Genomic DNA, 17,400 nt, shown 5'->3' on the forward strand with positions numbered 1-17,400 from the left:
TGCTTTCGCTCAAAAAGTATTAGTGTTATATATGAATTTTACATTAGACACACACACACGCATGCACAGTCAGCTTTACCGTATCCCTCGAGGCATAATTATGGATCGATGTGTATAATTATACCGATCGTATTATTAAATATGCTGTACACTGCAGTACATTCAGCAATTAATTTCACAAAAAATAATGAGATTGACATGAATTAATTATTTACTTCAAAGATTCTAGAACGTCAAACACTACTTTCTCCAGTGGTGTGGCGTCCGGTTTGGTCTCTTTAGCTGCCTCCTGCAGAACAGACACGCACAGGTAAAAATAATCATGAAGAAGGATCGACAATTAGCAATCCACAAAAAAAGTTTAGCCTATAAATGGTATATACCGTACCATACATAAATACAATTTATACATACGCATACACATGAACAGCCTCGCACAATAAGAACGAGAGTACACGGCTACGTACTAGCTATAGGCCGGCTGTAGCCATAGATTCTGTATCTATGCTGTAGCTATACAAGAGTCTCATGCCAACAACGACACCCACTACTATTTTCTATTACGCGCACGCATCCATAATTACATGTATATCCAAATCTCATTCTCAATACTCTCTAGCAAGTCTATACATAATGATGCCAATGGTAGATCAGTTTGGAGGTAATAAAGATTAACCAAATGTAGCCACACCCAATTCCGCATTCCTGAGCGTGAGATACAATGCATTATTAGTTGCCTTGCGCTAAGGGCGCTCGGCAATTATGGCACTCCACCAAAGTGAGTAAAAAGCTTTTCATCACATTACGCACCTGACTTACATGTAGAAGGTACATGTCATGTATATACCTGTAATGGTGTATGCACAGTATATACAAGTCTTACCTTTTCTCTGGGTTGCACACTGAGTGTCGAGTGAACGTCACTGACAGCTGCCATTGCACTCAAACCAGCTTCCTCTCGGCTCTTTCCAAGAGAAATCCTTTTGTTCTGCTCTCGTACAAACTGGTCAATCAGGTTAGGCAAGTTTCGATCCTTTCCCTCACACAAAGAGTAGATTTCTTCTGCTGGAGTGAGGCCTGCCTTGGTGACAATAGAGTAGTGCCTTAAGAAATCCCTACAAGTATACGTACAGGTACACTATTAAGAAGGTAAAAGTCATTATCAAAAGGGAGGATGTAGTTACACATAAATGTACAATAAATATGACCAGATCACTGGAGTGTTTACACCCTCGGCATGAGGTGTTCTATTACATATCTCATAGTTGAATAGTGCTGTAAAAACTCCAGTATCATACTTTATGTCAATCTACAGGGAAATAAATAATTACTGCCTTACAAAGAATGTTGTACGCTGCAATTACGGCTGGGGAAAGGCGTTGAAGTTTTTAGGTCATGCATAGGAGACTATGAAGTATGAACACAGTAAATCCAGCAAAGAGGACTAATAACACATGACATGTATGGTAATGCATGTCTATAGTATGCAAAAACAATCATTGTGTAATTCTAGATAATTATTATAGTGTACGGAGTTTCAGTTGATCTGTGAACAATCGTTTTCTACGATCACAGGGTCAGGTAACTCCTGCTACTCTATGCACACTCAGTAGTGCCTCAGGGTACAAAACCAACCCAGGCTCAATACATGTGCAAACACTAAAACCCCTTCCAATAAAAGACGTCATGACTTGCGTTACCACTACTAATTGATCTCAGCTGTACGGTATGTATATATAATTATATAGGAGCATAACCTAGTCTCAGCCGTAGTCGAAAGCTGCATTGGATACAACACTTTTTATTCTGCCATGATACCCTTCCCTTCATAATTATGAATCAGTAAACAGAGCACATTTCACCTTCTAAGGCAGTCTTCAGTGAAGGAGAGTGTCTTGGCCTTGCCAGAATGGAGTTGTCTGTCCTTGTGAGGTGGGGGAAGTGGTTCTACGGGAGGGAAGGCTTCAGCTACATCCAACCATAGAGGACGCTCCTTTAACACTCGAGTACTAAGCAGAAACCGTGTTCTAGCAACAACTGAGCCAGCTTCTATCACTCGCGAGGCCATGCTTGATTGCGGTAAGAATCGCCAAAAAAATTAAAACCTTGATTGGTAATGATCACTAGATGTGTATATGAAAATCAGTCGGTGAGGTCTTCCACAGTCAGGCACAGAGCAAAGTGCTCATCAGCTTGATCTTGAGTAAACCTGGATAACAGACACATAAAGAATTACTTGTCTAGCATTACTGGTCTTACTTGTTAAATTGTGTTAAATTCTACCTATTAAAAAATGCTTGAGGGTTAGTAATCAAGATGCATGTAAAGCATGGATTGTATATACATTATACAGTGTTACCTTATGAACTTATGAACTTATGGAATATGGTAGTAGTTATAGTATGCACTTATTTACGACGTACCTTGCCGGGAACTCAAAGTAGCACATTGGACATTGCTTAACAGCCAGATGACTGGTAATGGTAGTAGTACTGTTTGACACAGATGGACCAAAGCTCACAGCAGCAGGCACAGCAGGCTGAAGAGTGGGTACACCTTGAGAGGTTACTGGCGAAACTTGTCTAATACTCGTTCCAGAATTTTCACCCCTCACTTCAACTTTCTTGACATTAGAGTAAGATTTTCTGCAGACTACCGGGTTCAAATCAGCTCCGGGCTGTTGTACTACAGGTAACCAGTTTGCCTTGCTTATATGATGAACCTGACTTGGTTTGACAACTGGATCTGTCGATTTGTCCCATCTTACAGGAGGCAGCTCATCACTGCTCGACGAATCAGGGCTCCTCTCAATGTAAATATCCACTTCTCTATCAATTCGGTTTAATTCATCTACCGAAATTTCGTCAAACTCATTATCAATGTCATAAATGTCCACAGGAGGGTTGTATGATGTTAGAGAAGCCTCATCATTGTTCGTAGGATTATCATTTTGACTAGTATGCGAGGTGCAAGATGGAATTGTCCTGTTGCTTGGTTCGAGTGCAACAAAAGTGTTCTTAGTATGAATAGTTGTTTCCTGTGAAGAAAGGGTATCAAAATCCATGTCTTCTTGCATTATTTTATCAAACACTCGCTCATCTTCGATTGACATATCCAAGAAATCATCCTCATCTGAAAACACTTTCTGGTCTTCATTAGGAGGTTGAACATTAACTGCTGTGTCGATTTCCATGTGAGACTCCTTAACAAAATGGCTACTGTGCATTCCATCACCAAATTTCTCGAAACTATCACTACCAAAATGTTCATTGGCTGTGTTAGTTTCTTCGACCTCATCATCCCTGAACATGCTCACTGCATTCCAGAGGTTGTATTTGATGTTGGGGGGTGGTAGGGGTGTCCATTTTAGAGACGGCTGCTCTGCCGAGCCATCACTCTCTTCCTCTGACACACCTCCAGCAGGAAGATCGTTCTCCATTGGCAACTGCAAACCATAAAAGAAGTCAGTGCAAATGTATATTTGAGTAATAGTGAGATACTAACGTACAACCATGCTGTATTGCATTTTTGACATGCTGTTTAATGTAGATTTATGTTCGAGGGAGTGGGTAAGGGTTAGGGTCTAATTAGATTGTATGTGTGTGTGGGTGTGTGTGGGGAGGGAGAACAGTGACTAACCTTAAGCTGTGATGTGGGGAACGAGGTGACGGGTTGTCCTCGTATCTTCTCCAATAGTTGTGCATATGACGTTGTAGGCCTGTGCAGAAAGGAACTGCTACAATAAGGAGCTATCATGAATGTGTTTTATACCTACCTGAATATGAGACTGTCAGCAGCGGGAGAACTGGAGGACTGATCAGTTGAATTCTCACCAACCTCCACACTTGGTTTGGGCCTTTTTAAACTCAGAGGAACCTTCTTCTTCAGGGACTCCATTGTTAGCAGCCAGGTACTATACTGGAATCAACAGCTGAGTACACTTTTAAGAAGTGTGGTAAAGGTCGCTAGATATATTAAATTCTGCCAACCCAGCAGATTATTCTGAGACTTTGTGTTGACATTGTGTGTAGCTCTAGCTCTTTCTGGGAATTATGAGTGGATTACCACAAGAAGAGGACAGCAGTGCTCAGCTGAACCAGATAAAGAAGGAGTACAATGAACTCAGGGTAACATAATTATAATCACCTGTAAAGATACATGCAGTGTATACAGAGCAAATACATGTACGTACCATGGCATATCCGCATGTGTATCGTTCGGCAGGAGAAGTACAAGGATCTGCAGGACGCTCGGCTAAAAGTGAGGAAGCTGGAGTCTTCGTGTAAGGGCATGGGCTCAGGACTGCAGGGCAGACTAGAGCAACTGCAACAGCACTCAAAGTGAGCACATGAACCACTGTAGACTACCTGACCAATGGCTTTGGATCTTTATTTATTGTGTTATGAGTCAATTCCTCCCTACAACAACAAAGTAGTATAATTATAGATGTCACACGTTCCTAAAATGTTGCCACCACTAAACTCTGGTGCGTGGTGTTACAATTAATTAGCTCAGTTCCTTTGTCAGAAGAATTAAGCACACTGTTTAACATGTGAGCTGTCTAATACACTTCATTACATACACTGTAAGTATGCTGTTATCCTTTCTGGATGTACTCGTATCTAAAACGAATCGTGATGCAGCAATGTAGAGGTTACCGAGGAGGGCAGACAGATAAATCTGGGTATCCATGAGATGCACTGCACCATCCCAGTGGCCCCCAATACCCTGTTCCTCAGAATGATCATCGGCGACATCCCAGTTATACTGCCCAACAGAGAAGATAAGTAAGTCAAGTGTTTTGACCTATAAGACAATGTACATGCAGTACATGGGCTTTATGAACTGCATGTCTAAGCTGGTCTGTAAGTAACATTTGGCCATAATTATATCACCCCTTAAGACTCTAGCTGTTTTAGGCCGCCAGTGGGCAACCCCTGTTCTAGGATTATGTAGCTGTCAGTACTCAATGTTATTTATTTACATTGTACTCTCTCTTGCACAGGGTGACGTACAAGCAGCAGTACGAAAAGTTCAAGATGGTGAACGTTGTATTGATGCTTGTACTGGGAGTCTCTGGATTCATCTTCTCTGATTTCTTGTGAGTGTGAAGATACCACTTATCAAGGCTTTATTTAGGGGGACGTGGGAGGGCATTTCCCCCCTTTAAAAACATACCAAAGCTTCTAGTAAAAAAAATGTGGGCTAATGGGAGGCATTTACCCGAACTACTTAGATACGTTACGCCCACATATTGCTGTACATTAGGTTTCGAATGCGATCGAGGTAAATCTATATAATGCGAATAACACTAGATGCCTTTCTCTATTGCATGCGCATGCTCACTACTTGCGTGTCTTTCAATTGTGATTTATGTGAAAACTCATAATTCACCTATCAAACGAACCAAACCTGAAAGAGTCTCTCCTTGCTAACCATGTAAGCTTTAACACACACACACACACACACACACACACACACACACACACACACACACACACACACACACACACACACACACACACACACACACACACACACACACACACACACACACACACACACACACACACACACACACACACACACACACACACACACACACACACACACACACACACACACACACACACACACACACACACACACACACACACACACACACACACACACACACACACACACACACACACACACACACACACACACACACACACACACACACACACACACACACACACACACACACACACACACACACACACACACACACACACACACACACACACACACACACACACACACACACACACACACACACACACACACACACACACACACACACACACACACACACACACACACACACACACACACACACACACACACACACACACACACACACACACACACACACACACACACACACACACACACACACACACACACACACACACACACACACACACACACACACACACACACACACACACACACACACACACACACACACACACACACACACACACACACACACACACACACACACACACACACACACACACACACACACACACACCAGATGGCCGACCTCCCTCGTCCACATTTTGTCTGTGTGGTACTACTTCACTGTCACCATTCGTGAGCTCATACTAATCCACAATGGATCCAGGTGTGTGTTTATAATGACGTAGCTTAACTAGAACTGTAGCTGGATTATTATGTCAGGAAATGATACTGATTATCCATACTCCGTGAAATAAATTTGTTAAAAGTCCTGCTAAGTGAAGTTTGCCTCCTGGTGAAACTTATATAGCTACTTTATTCTTTCCCAGGATCAAGCCATGGTGGTTGATTCACCACTACTGCAGTATCGCCATTGCTGCCCTGCTCCTCATGTGGTGAGACCACCAATCTACAGTATTAGCCACACTTCTACAAAATATGTATACTGTAACAGTAGACTCTGATTTTTCGGGATCATTGAAATGGGAGGTAGTACAAGACAAAAAGGTGCTACCGTATTTTTCTCTTTACAGCAACAAGAAAATTGGCGCTTACACCTATATTGGAGTACGTGGCGAGTAGTCATTCCACGAGGCTATAATAGATCAATAATTGTACGTATAATTATATATACAGTAGACTCTCGCTATTCTGGCTTTCTGAAGTACGGCTACCTCGATATACTGGCCATTTGGTTTGGCATGGATTGCTAGCTAGATGTTTACTGCACAAAACTCACCCTGAACTGCGGCCACTCCCAAACTAGGTTTTCAATGTAATTTTATATGGCCGACATGGTTTGGCAGATAAAATTGGTTAAAAATAGAGAGCAGAATGATTCATTATCCTTCATTATCCTTGAGACAGAACGGCAAAATTAGAATGTATTCGAGGTAAGGTCGTTTTTTAGCCGCGGCTATTTTCTGAAATATAGCCACCTCTCTATTTCGGCCAATTAGCTGCACTGTCCCAAGTCTACTGTATAGTACAGTGTGAATGATGTGTGTATATTTATATCACGTTATCAAGGTTAATAAAAGCCATATAGTCCCATCCGTGTTATAATTTTTATTACACGGTCGCGGCCTCGAGGGATGATTTGGTAAGGAATCGTCGTGATATAAAACACATAGAATCCTCATGTTTTATGCAATAATATACAGGCAACTCGCCCTCGGGGCTTCACCTTTGTGCTGGTGCCTGTATAATTATTTCATAAAACACTCGGTCTCATGCTATATCTATTACGTACTGACCGTACTTGTTGACCTCTGAACTATAGGCCCCCTGGAGAGTGTTACAGTATGTTTAGGAGCCAGTTCCTACTCTTCACTTGTGTACTGGGTGAGTCCTGTGATTGGCAGATGGATTTCTTGTAACAACACCACACATTCCTTATAATCTGCATTCATGTTTTAAGTGTGCAGTGAGTGATTCCTGCAGTGTATAATTATTTTGACTCCCATTCAGCCATGGTGATGTTGATTCAGTTCCGCTACCAAAGAGCCAAACTCTACAGACAAGTTGCTATGGGAGAGAAGCATCACATGACAGTCAGCAATCGTGAGCACATGCAAGCACAACTTCAAACTTGATTCCAAACTATTTGAATTTTGCACATCAGCATTGTGACGGTGTATATAATTATATGGATGTGTGTGAAATATTTCTCAGCCCCTGCATCATGTTTAAATTGTTACCTCCCATGCAGACATGAAGTTGTCTGACATTAGGTTCCTCCTGGGAGGTCTGGTGGTCGTATACCTCTTCCAGTTCTACAATGGCTTGTTTCTCCTCAAACTCTACACAACTACTGACTGTCCACACTGGCAGGTGTGTCATCAATCAGTGCATTCATAAATAAGAAAAAGAAAATTTGAACGATTTTGCTTCATGTATTAGGTGCTAGTGTTGGGAGTACTCTTCATTGTGGTTGCTTCTTTAAACGGATCAACTCTCTCCAATGTCATCTACGGGAAATCCAAAAAGATCATGAAAAAAAGACTATCTGAGAGTTTCAAGTCATTTTGAATTTTAGGATAAAACGATTTGACAACTTTTTGTGTATAATCAAATTGTTTGAAAGGACTGGCAGTAAAACAAATAATCATGAGGAAGAGAATGCATGCATGGCAATTACACAATCTACGTATTTTCTGAAAAGGACCCTTGCGATCGCGAGCAGCTGTCTACACAGCTAGAGAGGATCTGTGCACAGACAGACTATAGATACTGTACAACTTGCTTGCGCGTGCACACCAAGGCATGATCACAAAGATACTATAATTATATGTATATCTAGCTTATAGAAATACACACAAAAAACATACATGCAGGACATGAAGGAATATAAAAGCTATACAATCTGACCTCTAGATCTAACACAATGCTCTATATACATGTATACAACATAGCTTCTAAACAGTCAAGCGACAATGCTATAAAGTATAAACAGTTACTGCATTGTTCAAAGTTCAAAAATCAAGTTCGTCTTTTTTGAAGGTGAATTTTTCACTGTTCTCGGAGTAAAACTGTGAGTACCAGCGCCTGTGCTTCAGTATGAGTTCATCTTCACGTACCAGGACTGGCTTGTGGTTGTAACGCTTGTTGTTCCACACTATCATGTCCCGCTCCAACTACACAGGACAGGACAGAAAAGTTGTAATGTTTGACAAAATCAATAATCAAACAGCAAAGAAAACACTGAACGGATGAAAGCACCGCTGGTGTTGATGCCTCGGTGGAGATGCCACATAACATAATACACGCATTATAATTATCGTGATGAACAGCATTAATTAATTTTGCTGCATGCAAACTCAACCATGATTGTTGTTAAAAACGATCGATGCCAAAACTTCCAAGCCTAAAATCACTATGGCTGCAGCAGCAGCAGAGCCTTGCAGCTCTCTTCTCACTCTTGCAGCTACCAATAGCTAGCGTTCTAGTGCAGAGCTAACTACTAAGTAGAGTAGCAACACTCGGTGAATAAGTTTTGCTACGCACTCTTCTGAAAAGATTGCAATGGGATTCCAAGTAAGCAAAACTAAGCATAACTCGAGAACGAAGCATTATTTTGCAAATCCACGAATTAAAATCCCCAAAAAAACATGACTAGAAGCCTATAGAAACTCTTACTTACACTTCATTGATCCTTGAGTAGCTGTAGCAGTCTACACACACACACACACACACACACACACTACCGTATACCTCGCTTGCGCATGCACACCGAGGCATAAATATAATTATTACATGTTCATAATCTAGCTGACTGCCATTTTCACTGACCTAGTATAGGAGCAGGGACTACATATTTGTAGGTGCTATAGCAGCGTAGTACATGCTTTACGTACTTGAATGTTATAGGCTTGCACCATCCACTTGACCAAGAATGTAGGAATCCACCAATCAGAGTAGGCCACCAGAGAATGTTTCTGCAGGAATGGCTCCAATGGAGTCAGAGATTGAAAGAGCAGCACAGTGCCAAACTTAGACTTGAGATTCAGATACACAACTCCAGGTCCCATCTAAAGAGAATGTTCAGATGTAATCACTACTTTTTAAGCAAATTTTGAGACTCCCCGTTTACATGAAGCAGGGGTTAAACACATGTCATAGTACATGCATGTTGAAGCAGTTTAGCCACAAGTTACTGATCTCACTCATACCTGGTCAGCAACAGACGTGACGTCCAGAAACTTAAAATTCACTCCCATTAAATTATTAGTCACGGTAAGAGTCATACGGCCAACATGAGTGGAAGGTTCTGGCAAAGATTCCCAGCGAGCTGTCCAACTGTGTGTGTGCAGTCTCCCAGAAAGCAGCTCACGATAGTTTATACCAGAGCCTGAGGAAACTCCTGCTCCGTGAAGATATGCCAGGTGAGATACATCAGCACCATTCTCAGGGATGTCCTGCATATGGCAAGCGTAGAGCACCACCACATTAATTAGCCTCGCCCTACACCCATTTTTGCTCATAATTATTGGTTGGTCGCCCTGAGGGACTGGTATCCATTGATACGCATGCACTGACTATTCTCCGGTATATCTGGGGAATTCGGATAACAACGTATAATTATATGCTCAAAGCAATGACGTAAAAACAGAGGAAGGAAGTAGAAAACAATGATTGAGCACTGTAGCAACTACATTGTACATAACGATGATTGATGGTTTCTATAGCCATATACTCTAGGAGCTAATCTTAGCCAACCAAAAGCCAGTGAACATTGTGGATGACCATCATCTTAAAAGCTGCAGCTAGAGGCTAGCCTCTACATGGGTCAAAGGATCCTCGGAAGAGAAAAGAGATATATAATATATTATACGGAGTTGAAAATGCTGTGACTAATCTACAATGGAATAAAGATAATGGTAAATGTCTCAATAAAATTAATATTGCTGTTTTGCGCAAAACAGTCAGTGCAAGCCAAGAGGTCTGTGTGCTTTTTGTATACTATAGTACTAAGTCTACAGTTTTGGAGCAGTGTATTGTATATATATACCCCTATGCAATTGAAAGTACGTAATGTGTTGCTGATACATACATGTATAAGTACAAAATACTCACTTAATTAGCATTGACTAAAATTACCTCTACATGAGCATTGATAAAATGGGTCGAGGAGAGTCGATACACAAAACGACCGTTGGCTATCCCTTCTAGGTCTTTTAGCGACCAAAATGGCTCCCTTTCTTCAGCATCATGCCACACGAGGATGGAACCATTGCACTCTATGGTGGGCCAAGCCTTGACCTTGGCCTGGGCCGGGATCTTCCCCTTAGCGTACGGGATCTTGGTACACTGACCTGTCTCGCCATCAAACTGCCAGCCATGGAATGGACACTCAATGCAGGAGCCATAGATCTATTATGAAAGCAGCCATAGAGATCAAAGGAAACTATGCTAACAAATCCTATAGAGTACAACCAAGGGCGTATGAAGAGAAGAGGGCATGCAACTACTATCTATCAGAAAACAAATGGGCGGGGTCTTATATCTAAAAATAGTAAAGAATGCATTGCACGTGCACCGTTTTGTGCGTGCACGGTGAAGATATACGGAAACTTACAGAGAAAGTATCTATTCTAGCTAAGCTAACACACTGCAGATGATTGTAGCTCTCTATACTATTAGATCCCATTTGAGTGTATTTAGCAGGGAACTATGAGCTATAGTACCGGTACTATAGATTGCTCTGGGCTACAAACTACAACATTGTACATTGTATTGTGATTTACAAGAAGATACACATTTAGACTACATTACATCATCTGTAATTGATCTGATTGGCTAAAAACAGTAGATTACATGGAAGCATAATCTACAGAAGGTACTTATTCTACAGGAAGTGGACGCATATTCTACAGGAAATGGGCGCTTATTCTACAGGAAGTGGACACATATTCTACAGGAAATGGACGCATATTCTACAGGAAGTGACAAATAATTTGCAGGAAGTTCTCAAAAGTTGGAATGAAATTTTTAGTGAAAGTGACAAGAAGATGACAAAAAACATTATAAAAAACACAGAATGCAATAGTTTGTTCAGTCAATATCCATTCTTTCCATGTCCACTGTTGCTTTGTATTGCTTTTTCCAGTTGGGCATGGGCAAGGGGGGCCAGGAAAGCATCAAAAACATTTTAGCAGTCACTTGACACTTTCTATTGAGTTTTTTAAGGTTCCATGCCGGTCCAGTCTGCTCTATACCCCCTCCACTCCACCACAGTACAAGTTGTGTCGACACGCCGAAGATTTCTCGGCGTGTTAACCGCTGCGGTCAACTGGAGGCAAAAAGAAGGAAAGATAGTTATCAGAGCTTCATTTTTTTCTTGTAGTGTTGCAGTCAGTTCTAGCATAGTTCTAGGTTCTTTTTGCTTGTCTGTTCTTTCCAGTATCTTCAAGAAGCGTTTCACAAGCTTTACTAAGTTTTACTGTAGTTTTTCATTGTTTTGAAGCCGTCTTCTTGTCTTTTTCTGTCAACTGGTGTCTCTCACAGCTCTCCAGCTCGTCCAGCTCGCACAAATTCAATTTCTGTTGCTACGCACCAAACCTGGCTTTTTATAACCACGCCTCGCGCATGCGCAATGAAGTCCAAGTTAGATAGACCACACCCACTTGTAGAATATTCGTCTTAGTAACCACCTTGGTTACGGTTAGATTCCCTCGGCTTTGCGCCTCGGGCTAACCGCAACCGCGGAGGTTACATAGACGCATATTCTACTCTTAGGTGTAGTCTATCCTATACGTAATAACATAAAAATTATTGTAGCTAGATGCTTTGTCTAGTAATATAATAACAGAACTAGAATGAAAGAGAGAAGCTCTAGTTTCTTTTTTTGGCTTTGTTCGAGATTAGTAGGAGACGCTCGTTTTTTGGGCAGTGTCTGTGCTTTTTTGCTGCAAGGCTGCATGGGGGAGGAGCTGGATGTATGGAAGTGCTGGGATTTTAGCTTTGGCTTCTTCCTAAAGTTCCTTTCGCTTTGTTCAAGAGTAGTATAGGAGCCGCTCGTTTGCTGGGCTTGTTTGCTGCAAATTATAGCTTAGGTGTCTTCCTTTCGCTTTGTGAGAGTAGTACGAGCCGCTCATTTCTTGGGAAGTGTGCTGGGCTTGTTTGCTGCAAAACTGGGGGAAGAGCTGGATGTTTCCGTTTTGTGGGTGGAGCTAGGACTATAATTTTGTCCATCAAACTGAGGTGGAGGAACAGGGTTGACTTGAATAGAGACCACAGATTTAGTAGAGACACAGAGATGCCAACTTCAGATATTAGTTTTCAAAAGAATAATGATGCAGTTGCTAGATTGGCTGTTTATATAGGTTGACTGTTGCTAAGCTAGTGCATTTCTAGTAGCCAATAGGTTTTGGGATCTAAATCAGTTAGAACATGTGCATTCGGTATCTATGGTTATAGTGTAAGCCCTCGAGCTTTGGGACACTATAACACATAGATACCTCATGCCCATGTTCTAACTATAACGTAGTAAATGATGCTAACAATGCTCAGTGACACTAGAAAGTGAGTAGCATAGTCGTACTAGAAGCAACTAGAGCACTAAAGTGCAAACCCTCGGCTGGTGACATGATAATAAAGATAATGCAGTGCATGTAGCATGTATGACCAGCACAGCAACTAAATAGCTAAACACTGGAGGCATGGCATGCTGAAACATTGAGTGGTACATGCACTGTGGACTGGGATCACAGCAAAGAAGCCTGGAGTCTTAGGCTTAGAGAGTCCTGCCAGGCTGGAGTATAGGATCCAGCAACCAGTCACAATTTTAGATTTTTACTCGTTTTTACTATTCTATTGTTCCTGGTACAGGATCACTTCAGCTGCAAATACGTTGGTCAGCAGAGGTAGATAATTCTAGCTAGTGACCCTGTTCCATTGTTCCTGGTACAGGATCACTTCAGCTGTAAGTAACCCATGTGGAAAATCACAACGTAACATAGGGTGTCTCGAATAAAGGCCGCGTGTAGTTAGCAGCTGCCAACGGGCAAGTTTAGCTGTTGCTCGCTTTTATTCGACAAAGAAACTTTAACATCCATATCTTCCACTATTTAAAGCAAGATATTGTTGTGTGAAGGCAGTGCTATGACATCCAAGTGAGTAGAGATACTCGTTACAAACAAACAAACAGACAAACAAACCAACAGACTACTATACCCGCTGGCCGCGGCACGGCCTCGGGTAACAAGCCAGAAACCACAAACTTTGAGTTGTTGCCTCAAATCCTTGGTTTCTTTGACTCCTGTCTTGATGTAGCAGGTATAGCAATCATAGTGTTAAACTACTACGACTCATAAACTAACAGGAGATGTTATACAAGAGAGATAAATGAGCTAATGGAAAAAAGTAGATAAAAAGTGCCGACTCAGCAGCTTGGATGGGTTTGGAGTTTTTACATAGAAAATATAAGCTCACGTGAATCTTAATTAATTGTGGCCAACCTAAATATAGCATATCCTGCTGACTCATCAGTTTTTTGACGCATACACAGTTTACATTGCGAGTTGCGTGCCCTCTTCTCTTTATACGCCCTTGGTACAACTATGTGGCAACCACAGGGTGCATAGTGTGGTAGTTCAAGCATGTTTCAGTCAAGGGCCATCATTTTTAAAATTAAATGTTGCAAAAATCCCTCATGGTTGAAATTCAAGCACAGTCCTACACGCATGACCTGTTTAGCCGTTATTATAGTCATTTTATGATAGACTCTAAACTTAGTGAATTAAATCATAACGTGAGCATTCCATCTGGAGTCGTAACACTTAATCCATGACTTGTAATATGAATATATATACGCACTGCATGCACAAATCAATATGTACATACCTTACCACCCACACCCAGGTTTGCACCCAGATGAGCACAGTAGGCGTCCAGAACATGAGCTTTCCCTTCGTCATCTCTAAACACAGCAAAGTTTTGTCCCAATGCATTTACCGCAGTGCTTTGTCTGGTTTTAAGTTCATTAGAGCGGAGGATGCTAAACCAACCATTCGGATAAGGTGGTGGTATTTCCCCTATCTTCTTTCTTCTCCGTATTTCATTAACAAAATCTCGTTTCGTGACGAGTCCGTTCATTTCTCTACTAGGGAAGTCAAATCCGACCTTTGTTTCGGGACAGTACAGCTCCACAACTCCAAATATGGCTTGGTACAAGTTCCTGTGAGGGAAGAAATCGTATAATTATTCGTGCAGCGACATAGCTAGATCGAATCTAACAATTTCGTGTTTCGATATTAATGCTCTAAATACATAAATTAGGACCATACGAAATAACCCGCTATATGATTGCACTCTAGATCTATAGATTGTACCCATTCTATCCCTATATAAAGAAAGCTGACCTGCCAATATACAAGATGTACAGAGTTGCAGCAGAATACAATAGGACCTTGAGCAACCATACCACACTCACAACGTCAGAGCTAAATGGTACAGCTGAGGACATAGCATATAAGGCTCTTTCTAGAGCTACATTAAAGATACCAGTACCAGTCATGTTGCCATTGAGACTATCAAAAACATTTTGCTCATAGGTCCCACTGAAGATGATTTGGGACACAGCAATCAGACCAGAAATGTGGATGAGCAGGCTAACAGAAGGGGTCATCATACTTTATACATCTATCTCTAGCTAGCTAGCTGCGCTGCACTGCCTTGTGCTTTTTAAGCGACACCACGAAATGGGCGTGGTGACGATGCTGAAACTGGATGGCTATTTATATCTCTAGCTCTACTCCTGTACAGATTTAGAAAGATTTTCTGTTCTTCAATAACATGTTTAGTTAATGTATACCGGAATTTAAGTTAGCCATTGCCTACTGGCATAGTTTTAAAAATGACAAAGGTCAAGTACTATACTACCTGTATTAGGGTTTCCACACAAAAATCTGATCTCTACAAAATGGTGTTTTGAGTGATTGTGCATACAAAGCAACTAAAATAAAGCAGGCAGCCAAAATTTCGCGATGAAATACCTTTTCTTTCTTGCACAATAGCACCTGTTAACTCTCACCACAACTATGCTTGCATGCAATATTTCCACTCTAAAGAAAGCACACTTCAAAGTTAAATTTCAAAACTTTTGTTGAAGCATAGATAAAGGAATTTTGTGCTGCAATTCTACACTTCAAGGTAAGTAGTTTAGAGCAGAATTGAACAAATTGTATTTAGTTGTCAAAGCCTGGTGTAATTTTTACAACTACAACCAAAATTGAAAATGTTGTGTAAAAATAGAAATGTCAGTGCATTTGCTTTCCTCACCATATTTTTATGAAGTAGGTTGGTGCATGTATCTATGATAATAATTAAAAGGAGAATCGTCCCATGTAACCACCAAACTACATTCGATAATATACTAATCGAGTCAAGTCATTTGCTACTCTTCTTAAAGTAATAGCACTAACACTAAGAGCCATTTTTGATATGGGTTGGTTCTCTGAGGACAGGGTGCAAATTCAGTTTTATTCGAGGCTATGCCGCCACAACAAGTATCTTCGAAGCTAAGCCGCCGCCACCAACTCCTAGTGTCCTGCCGCCAACCCGTGTACCTGCCCGTCGCCGCCAACCACTAACACCTGCCACCACTCTCGAGGTTAAGCCTCCGCCACCCAACCCCCAACTGCATGTGCCACCAAGTAAATGCTCCGCCGCCAACCACTAATACCTGCCGTCACCCTCGAGGTTAAGCCGCCGCCACCAAGTAAACACCGCCGCCTCCTAACACTGCATATTTGTTTTGTTTTGGCACTATTCACCTCTCATACAATACTGTATGCGGTTTTGCAACTAAGATGCAAGCGGAAGTGTAACCAAGCCACGTGAAAACTGCTGCAATCTGATAGGGCGCCACTATAGTGGCGCTAGAACAAATCCCAGATAGGCTTGCAACCCGACCTCCCGTCAGGGACGGTCGGGCTCCGCCCAACTAGGTCTGTCCAGCCATGGCAGCTCTTCTCCGTCTTCACAGAGTATCGAATCTCTCTTCAAAGAAAGTCAGTCTCGGCAGGACCTCCAAATGTAACTTCGCTAGTTAGACCCCAGGCCTATAAGCTTAATAATGCCCACGCCTTACAATTAAAGAATAATATACAATAACAATAAGTCATATAATTATAGTCACTTGGTTACATATGGGAGAGAAGCATCACATGACAGTCAGCAGTCAGCAATCGTGAGCACATGCAAGCACAACTTCAAACTTGATTCCAAACTATTTGAATTTTGCACATCAGCATTGTGACGGTGTATATAATTATATGGTGCATGTGTGTGAAATATTTCTCAGCCCCTGCATGCATGTTTAAATTGTTACCTCCCACGCAGACATGAAGTTGTCTGACATTAGGGAGGTCTGGTGGTCGTATACCTCTTCCAGTTCTACAATGGCTTGTTTCTCCTCAAACTCTACACAACTACTGACTGTCCACACTGGCAGGTGTGTCATCAATCAGAAATAAGAAAAAGAAACCATTTAAATTTTTGCTTCATGTATTAGGTGCTAGTGTTGGGAGTACTGTTCATTGTGGTTGCTTCTTTGAACGGATCAACTCTCTCCAATGTCATCTACGGGAAATCCAAAAAGGTCATGAAAAAAAGACTGTCTGAGAGTTTCAAGTCATTTTGAATTTTATAGGACTGGTAAATGTACGTATAGTGAATAAAAACGATTCGATAACTTTTTTTGTGTGATAAACATAATATCACATGTCAAGTAAGCAATAACATAGATTAGTCACGTAACATGCATGACCCTATGTATTGTTTTTGACCGGCTTGTATGTGATCTACATGTACTTCATACTGCTGCAACCTGACTGTTAAATGCCGAGGGTTCCGGTTCCGCACTTGTCCATATTACTATTGACCAGTAAAATT

General features: G+C 41.4%; 4 protein-coding genes and 1 long non-coding RNA gene across 5 annotated transcripts; 2 read left to right on the plus strand and 3 right to left on the minus strand.

Annotated features, from left to right (window-relative positions):
- Nucleotides 1-113: 113 nt before the first annotated feature.
- On the minus strand, nucleotides 114-2,182 carry LOC135340057 (small ribosomal subunit protein mS23-like). The gene is made up of 3 exons (XM_064536348.1): nucleotides 1,863-2,182; nucleotides 884-1,115; nucleotides 114-289 (listed from the first exon to the last, which is right to left on the minus strand). Exons 1-3 carry the CDS (start codon nucleotides 2,066-2,068, stop codon nucleotides 212-214), a joined length of 516 nt encoding a protein of 171 aa, XP_064392418.1. The 5' UTR covers nucleotides 2,069-2,182; the 3' UTR covers nucleotides 114-211.
- LOC135340055 (uncharacterized) lies at nucleotides 2,107-3,977 on the minus strand. Its single transcript, XM_064536345.1, has 4 exons — nucleotides 3,776-3,977; nucleotides 3,640-3,718; nucleotides 2,424-3,445; nucleotides 2,107-2,209 (listed from the first exon to the last, which is right to left on the minus strand). Exons 1-4 carry the CDS (start codon nucleotides 3,895-3,897, stop codon nucleotides 2,143-2,145), a joined length of 1,290 nt encoding a protein of 429 aa, XP_064392415.1. The 5' UTR covers nucleotides 3,898-3,977; the 3' UTR covers nucleotides 2,107-2,142.
- On the plus strand, nucleotides 3,967-8,119 carry LOC135340056 (ion channel TACAN-like). The gene is made up of 10 exons (XM_064536347.1): nucleotides 3,967-4,127; nucleotides 4,225-4,340; nucleotides 4,644-4,787; nucleotides 5,006-5,101; nucleotides 6,083-6,172; nucleotides 6,336-6,401; nucleotides 7,289-7,350; nucleotides 7,477-7,569; nucleotides 7,718-7,839; nucleotides 7,909-8,119. Exons 1-10 carry the CDS (start codon nucleotides 4,053-4,055, stop codon nucleotides 8,035-8,037), a joined length of 993 nt encoding a protein of 330 aa, XP_064392417.1. The 5' UTR covers nucleotides 3,967-4,052; the 3' UTR covers nucleotides 8,038-8,119.
- A 165-nt stretch (nucleotides 8,120-8,284) lies between these two features.
- On the minus strand, nucleotides 8,285-15,216 carry LOC135340052 (cholesterol 7-desaturase nvd-like). Its single transcript, XM_064536342.1, has 6 exons — nucleotides 14,868-15,216; nucleotides 14,350-14,683; nucleotides 10,606-10,878; nucleotides 9,678-9,923; nucleotides 9,363-9,536; nucleotides 8,285-8,642 (listed from the first exon to the last, which is right to left on the minus strand). The coding sequence occupies exons 1-6, from the start codon at nucleotides 15,134-15,136 to the stop codon at nucleotides 8,481-8,483; spliced, it is 1,458 nt and encodes a 485-aa protein (XP_064392412.1). The 5' UTR covers nucleotides 15,137-15,216; the 3' UTR covers nucleotides 8,285-8,480.
- A 320-nt stretch (nucleotides 15,217-15,536) lies between these two features.
- LOC135340059 (uncharacterized) lies at nucleotides 15,537-17,357 on the plus strand. The gene is made up of 3 exons (XR_010396186.1): nucleotides 15,537-15,657; nucleotides 16,849-16,960; nucleotides 17,021-17,357. It is a non-coding gene; the product is annotated as an uncharacterized LOC135340059 (long non-coding RNA).
- The last annotated feature ends 43 nt before the right edge of the window (nucleotides 17,358-17,400 follow it).

Source organism: Halichondria panicea, chromosome 8 (assembly GCF_963675165.1).
Source record: "Halichondria panicea chromosome 8, odHalPani1.1, whole genome shotgun sequence".
Taxonomy (NCBI): domain Eukaryota; kingdom Metazoa; phylum Porifera; class Demospongiae; order Suberitida; family Halichondriidae; genus Halichondria; species Halichondria panicea.

Excerpts from the sequence above, each read along its gene's own strand:
- LOC135340057 (XM_064536348.1), bottom strand. The coding sequence starts at position 2,068 with ATGGCCTCGCGAGTGATAGAAGCTGGCTCAGTTGTTGCTAGAACACGG. Across the intron at positions 1,116-1,862 it reads ACTGAAGACTGCCTTAGAAG|GGATTTCTTAAGGCACTACT; the intron begins GTGAAATGTGCT and ends GTATACTTGTAG. Across the intron at positions 290-883 it reads GTGTGCAACCCAGAGAAAAG|GAGGCAGCTAAAGAGACCAA; the intron begins GTAAGACTTGTA and ends TCTGTTCTGCAG.
- LOC135340055 (XM_064536345.1), bottom strand. The coding sequence starts at position 3,897 with ATGGAGTCCCTGAAGAAGAAGGTTCCTCTGAGTTTAAAAAGGCCCAAA. Across the intron at positions 3,446-3,639 it reads TCCCCACATCACAGCTTAAG|TTGCCAATGGAGAACGATCT; the intron begins GTTAGTCACTGT and ends TATGGTTTGCAG. Across the intron at positions 2,210-2,423 it reads TACTTTGAGTTCCCGGCAAG|GTTTACTCAAGATCAAGCTG; the intron begins GTACGTCGTAAA and ends TCTGTTATCCAG.
- LOC135340056 (XM_064536347.1), top strand. The coding sequence starts at position 4,053 with ATGAGTGGATTACCACAAGAAGAGGACAGCAGTGCTCAGCTGAACCAG. Across the intron at positions 4,341-4,643 it reads CAACTGCAACAGCACTCAAA|CAATGTAGAGGTTACCGAGG; the intron begins GTGAGCACATGA and ends ATCGTGATGCAG. Across the intron at positions 4,788-5,005 it reads CTGCCCAACAGAGAAGATAA|GGTGACGTACAAGCAGCAGT; the intron begins GTAAGTCAAGTG and ends TCTCTTGCACAG.
- LOC135340052 (XM_064536342.1), bottom strand. The coding sequence starts at position 15,136 with ATGATGACCCCTTCTGTTAGCCTGCTCATCCACATTTCTGGTCTGATT. Across the intron at positions 10,879-14,349 it reads ACCTGGGTGTGGGTGGTAAG|ATCTATGGCTCCTGCATTGA; the intron begins GTATGTACATAT and ends CTTTCATAATAG. Across the intron at positions 9,537-9,677 it reads TCACGTCTGTTGCTGACCAG|ATGGGACCTGGAGTTGTGTA; the intron begins GTATGAGTGAGA and ends CATTCTCTTTAG.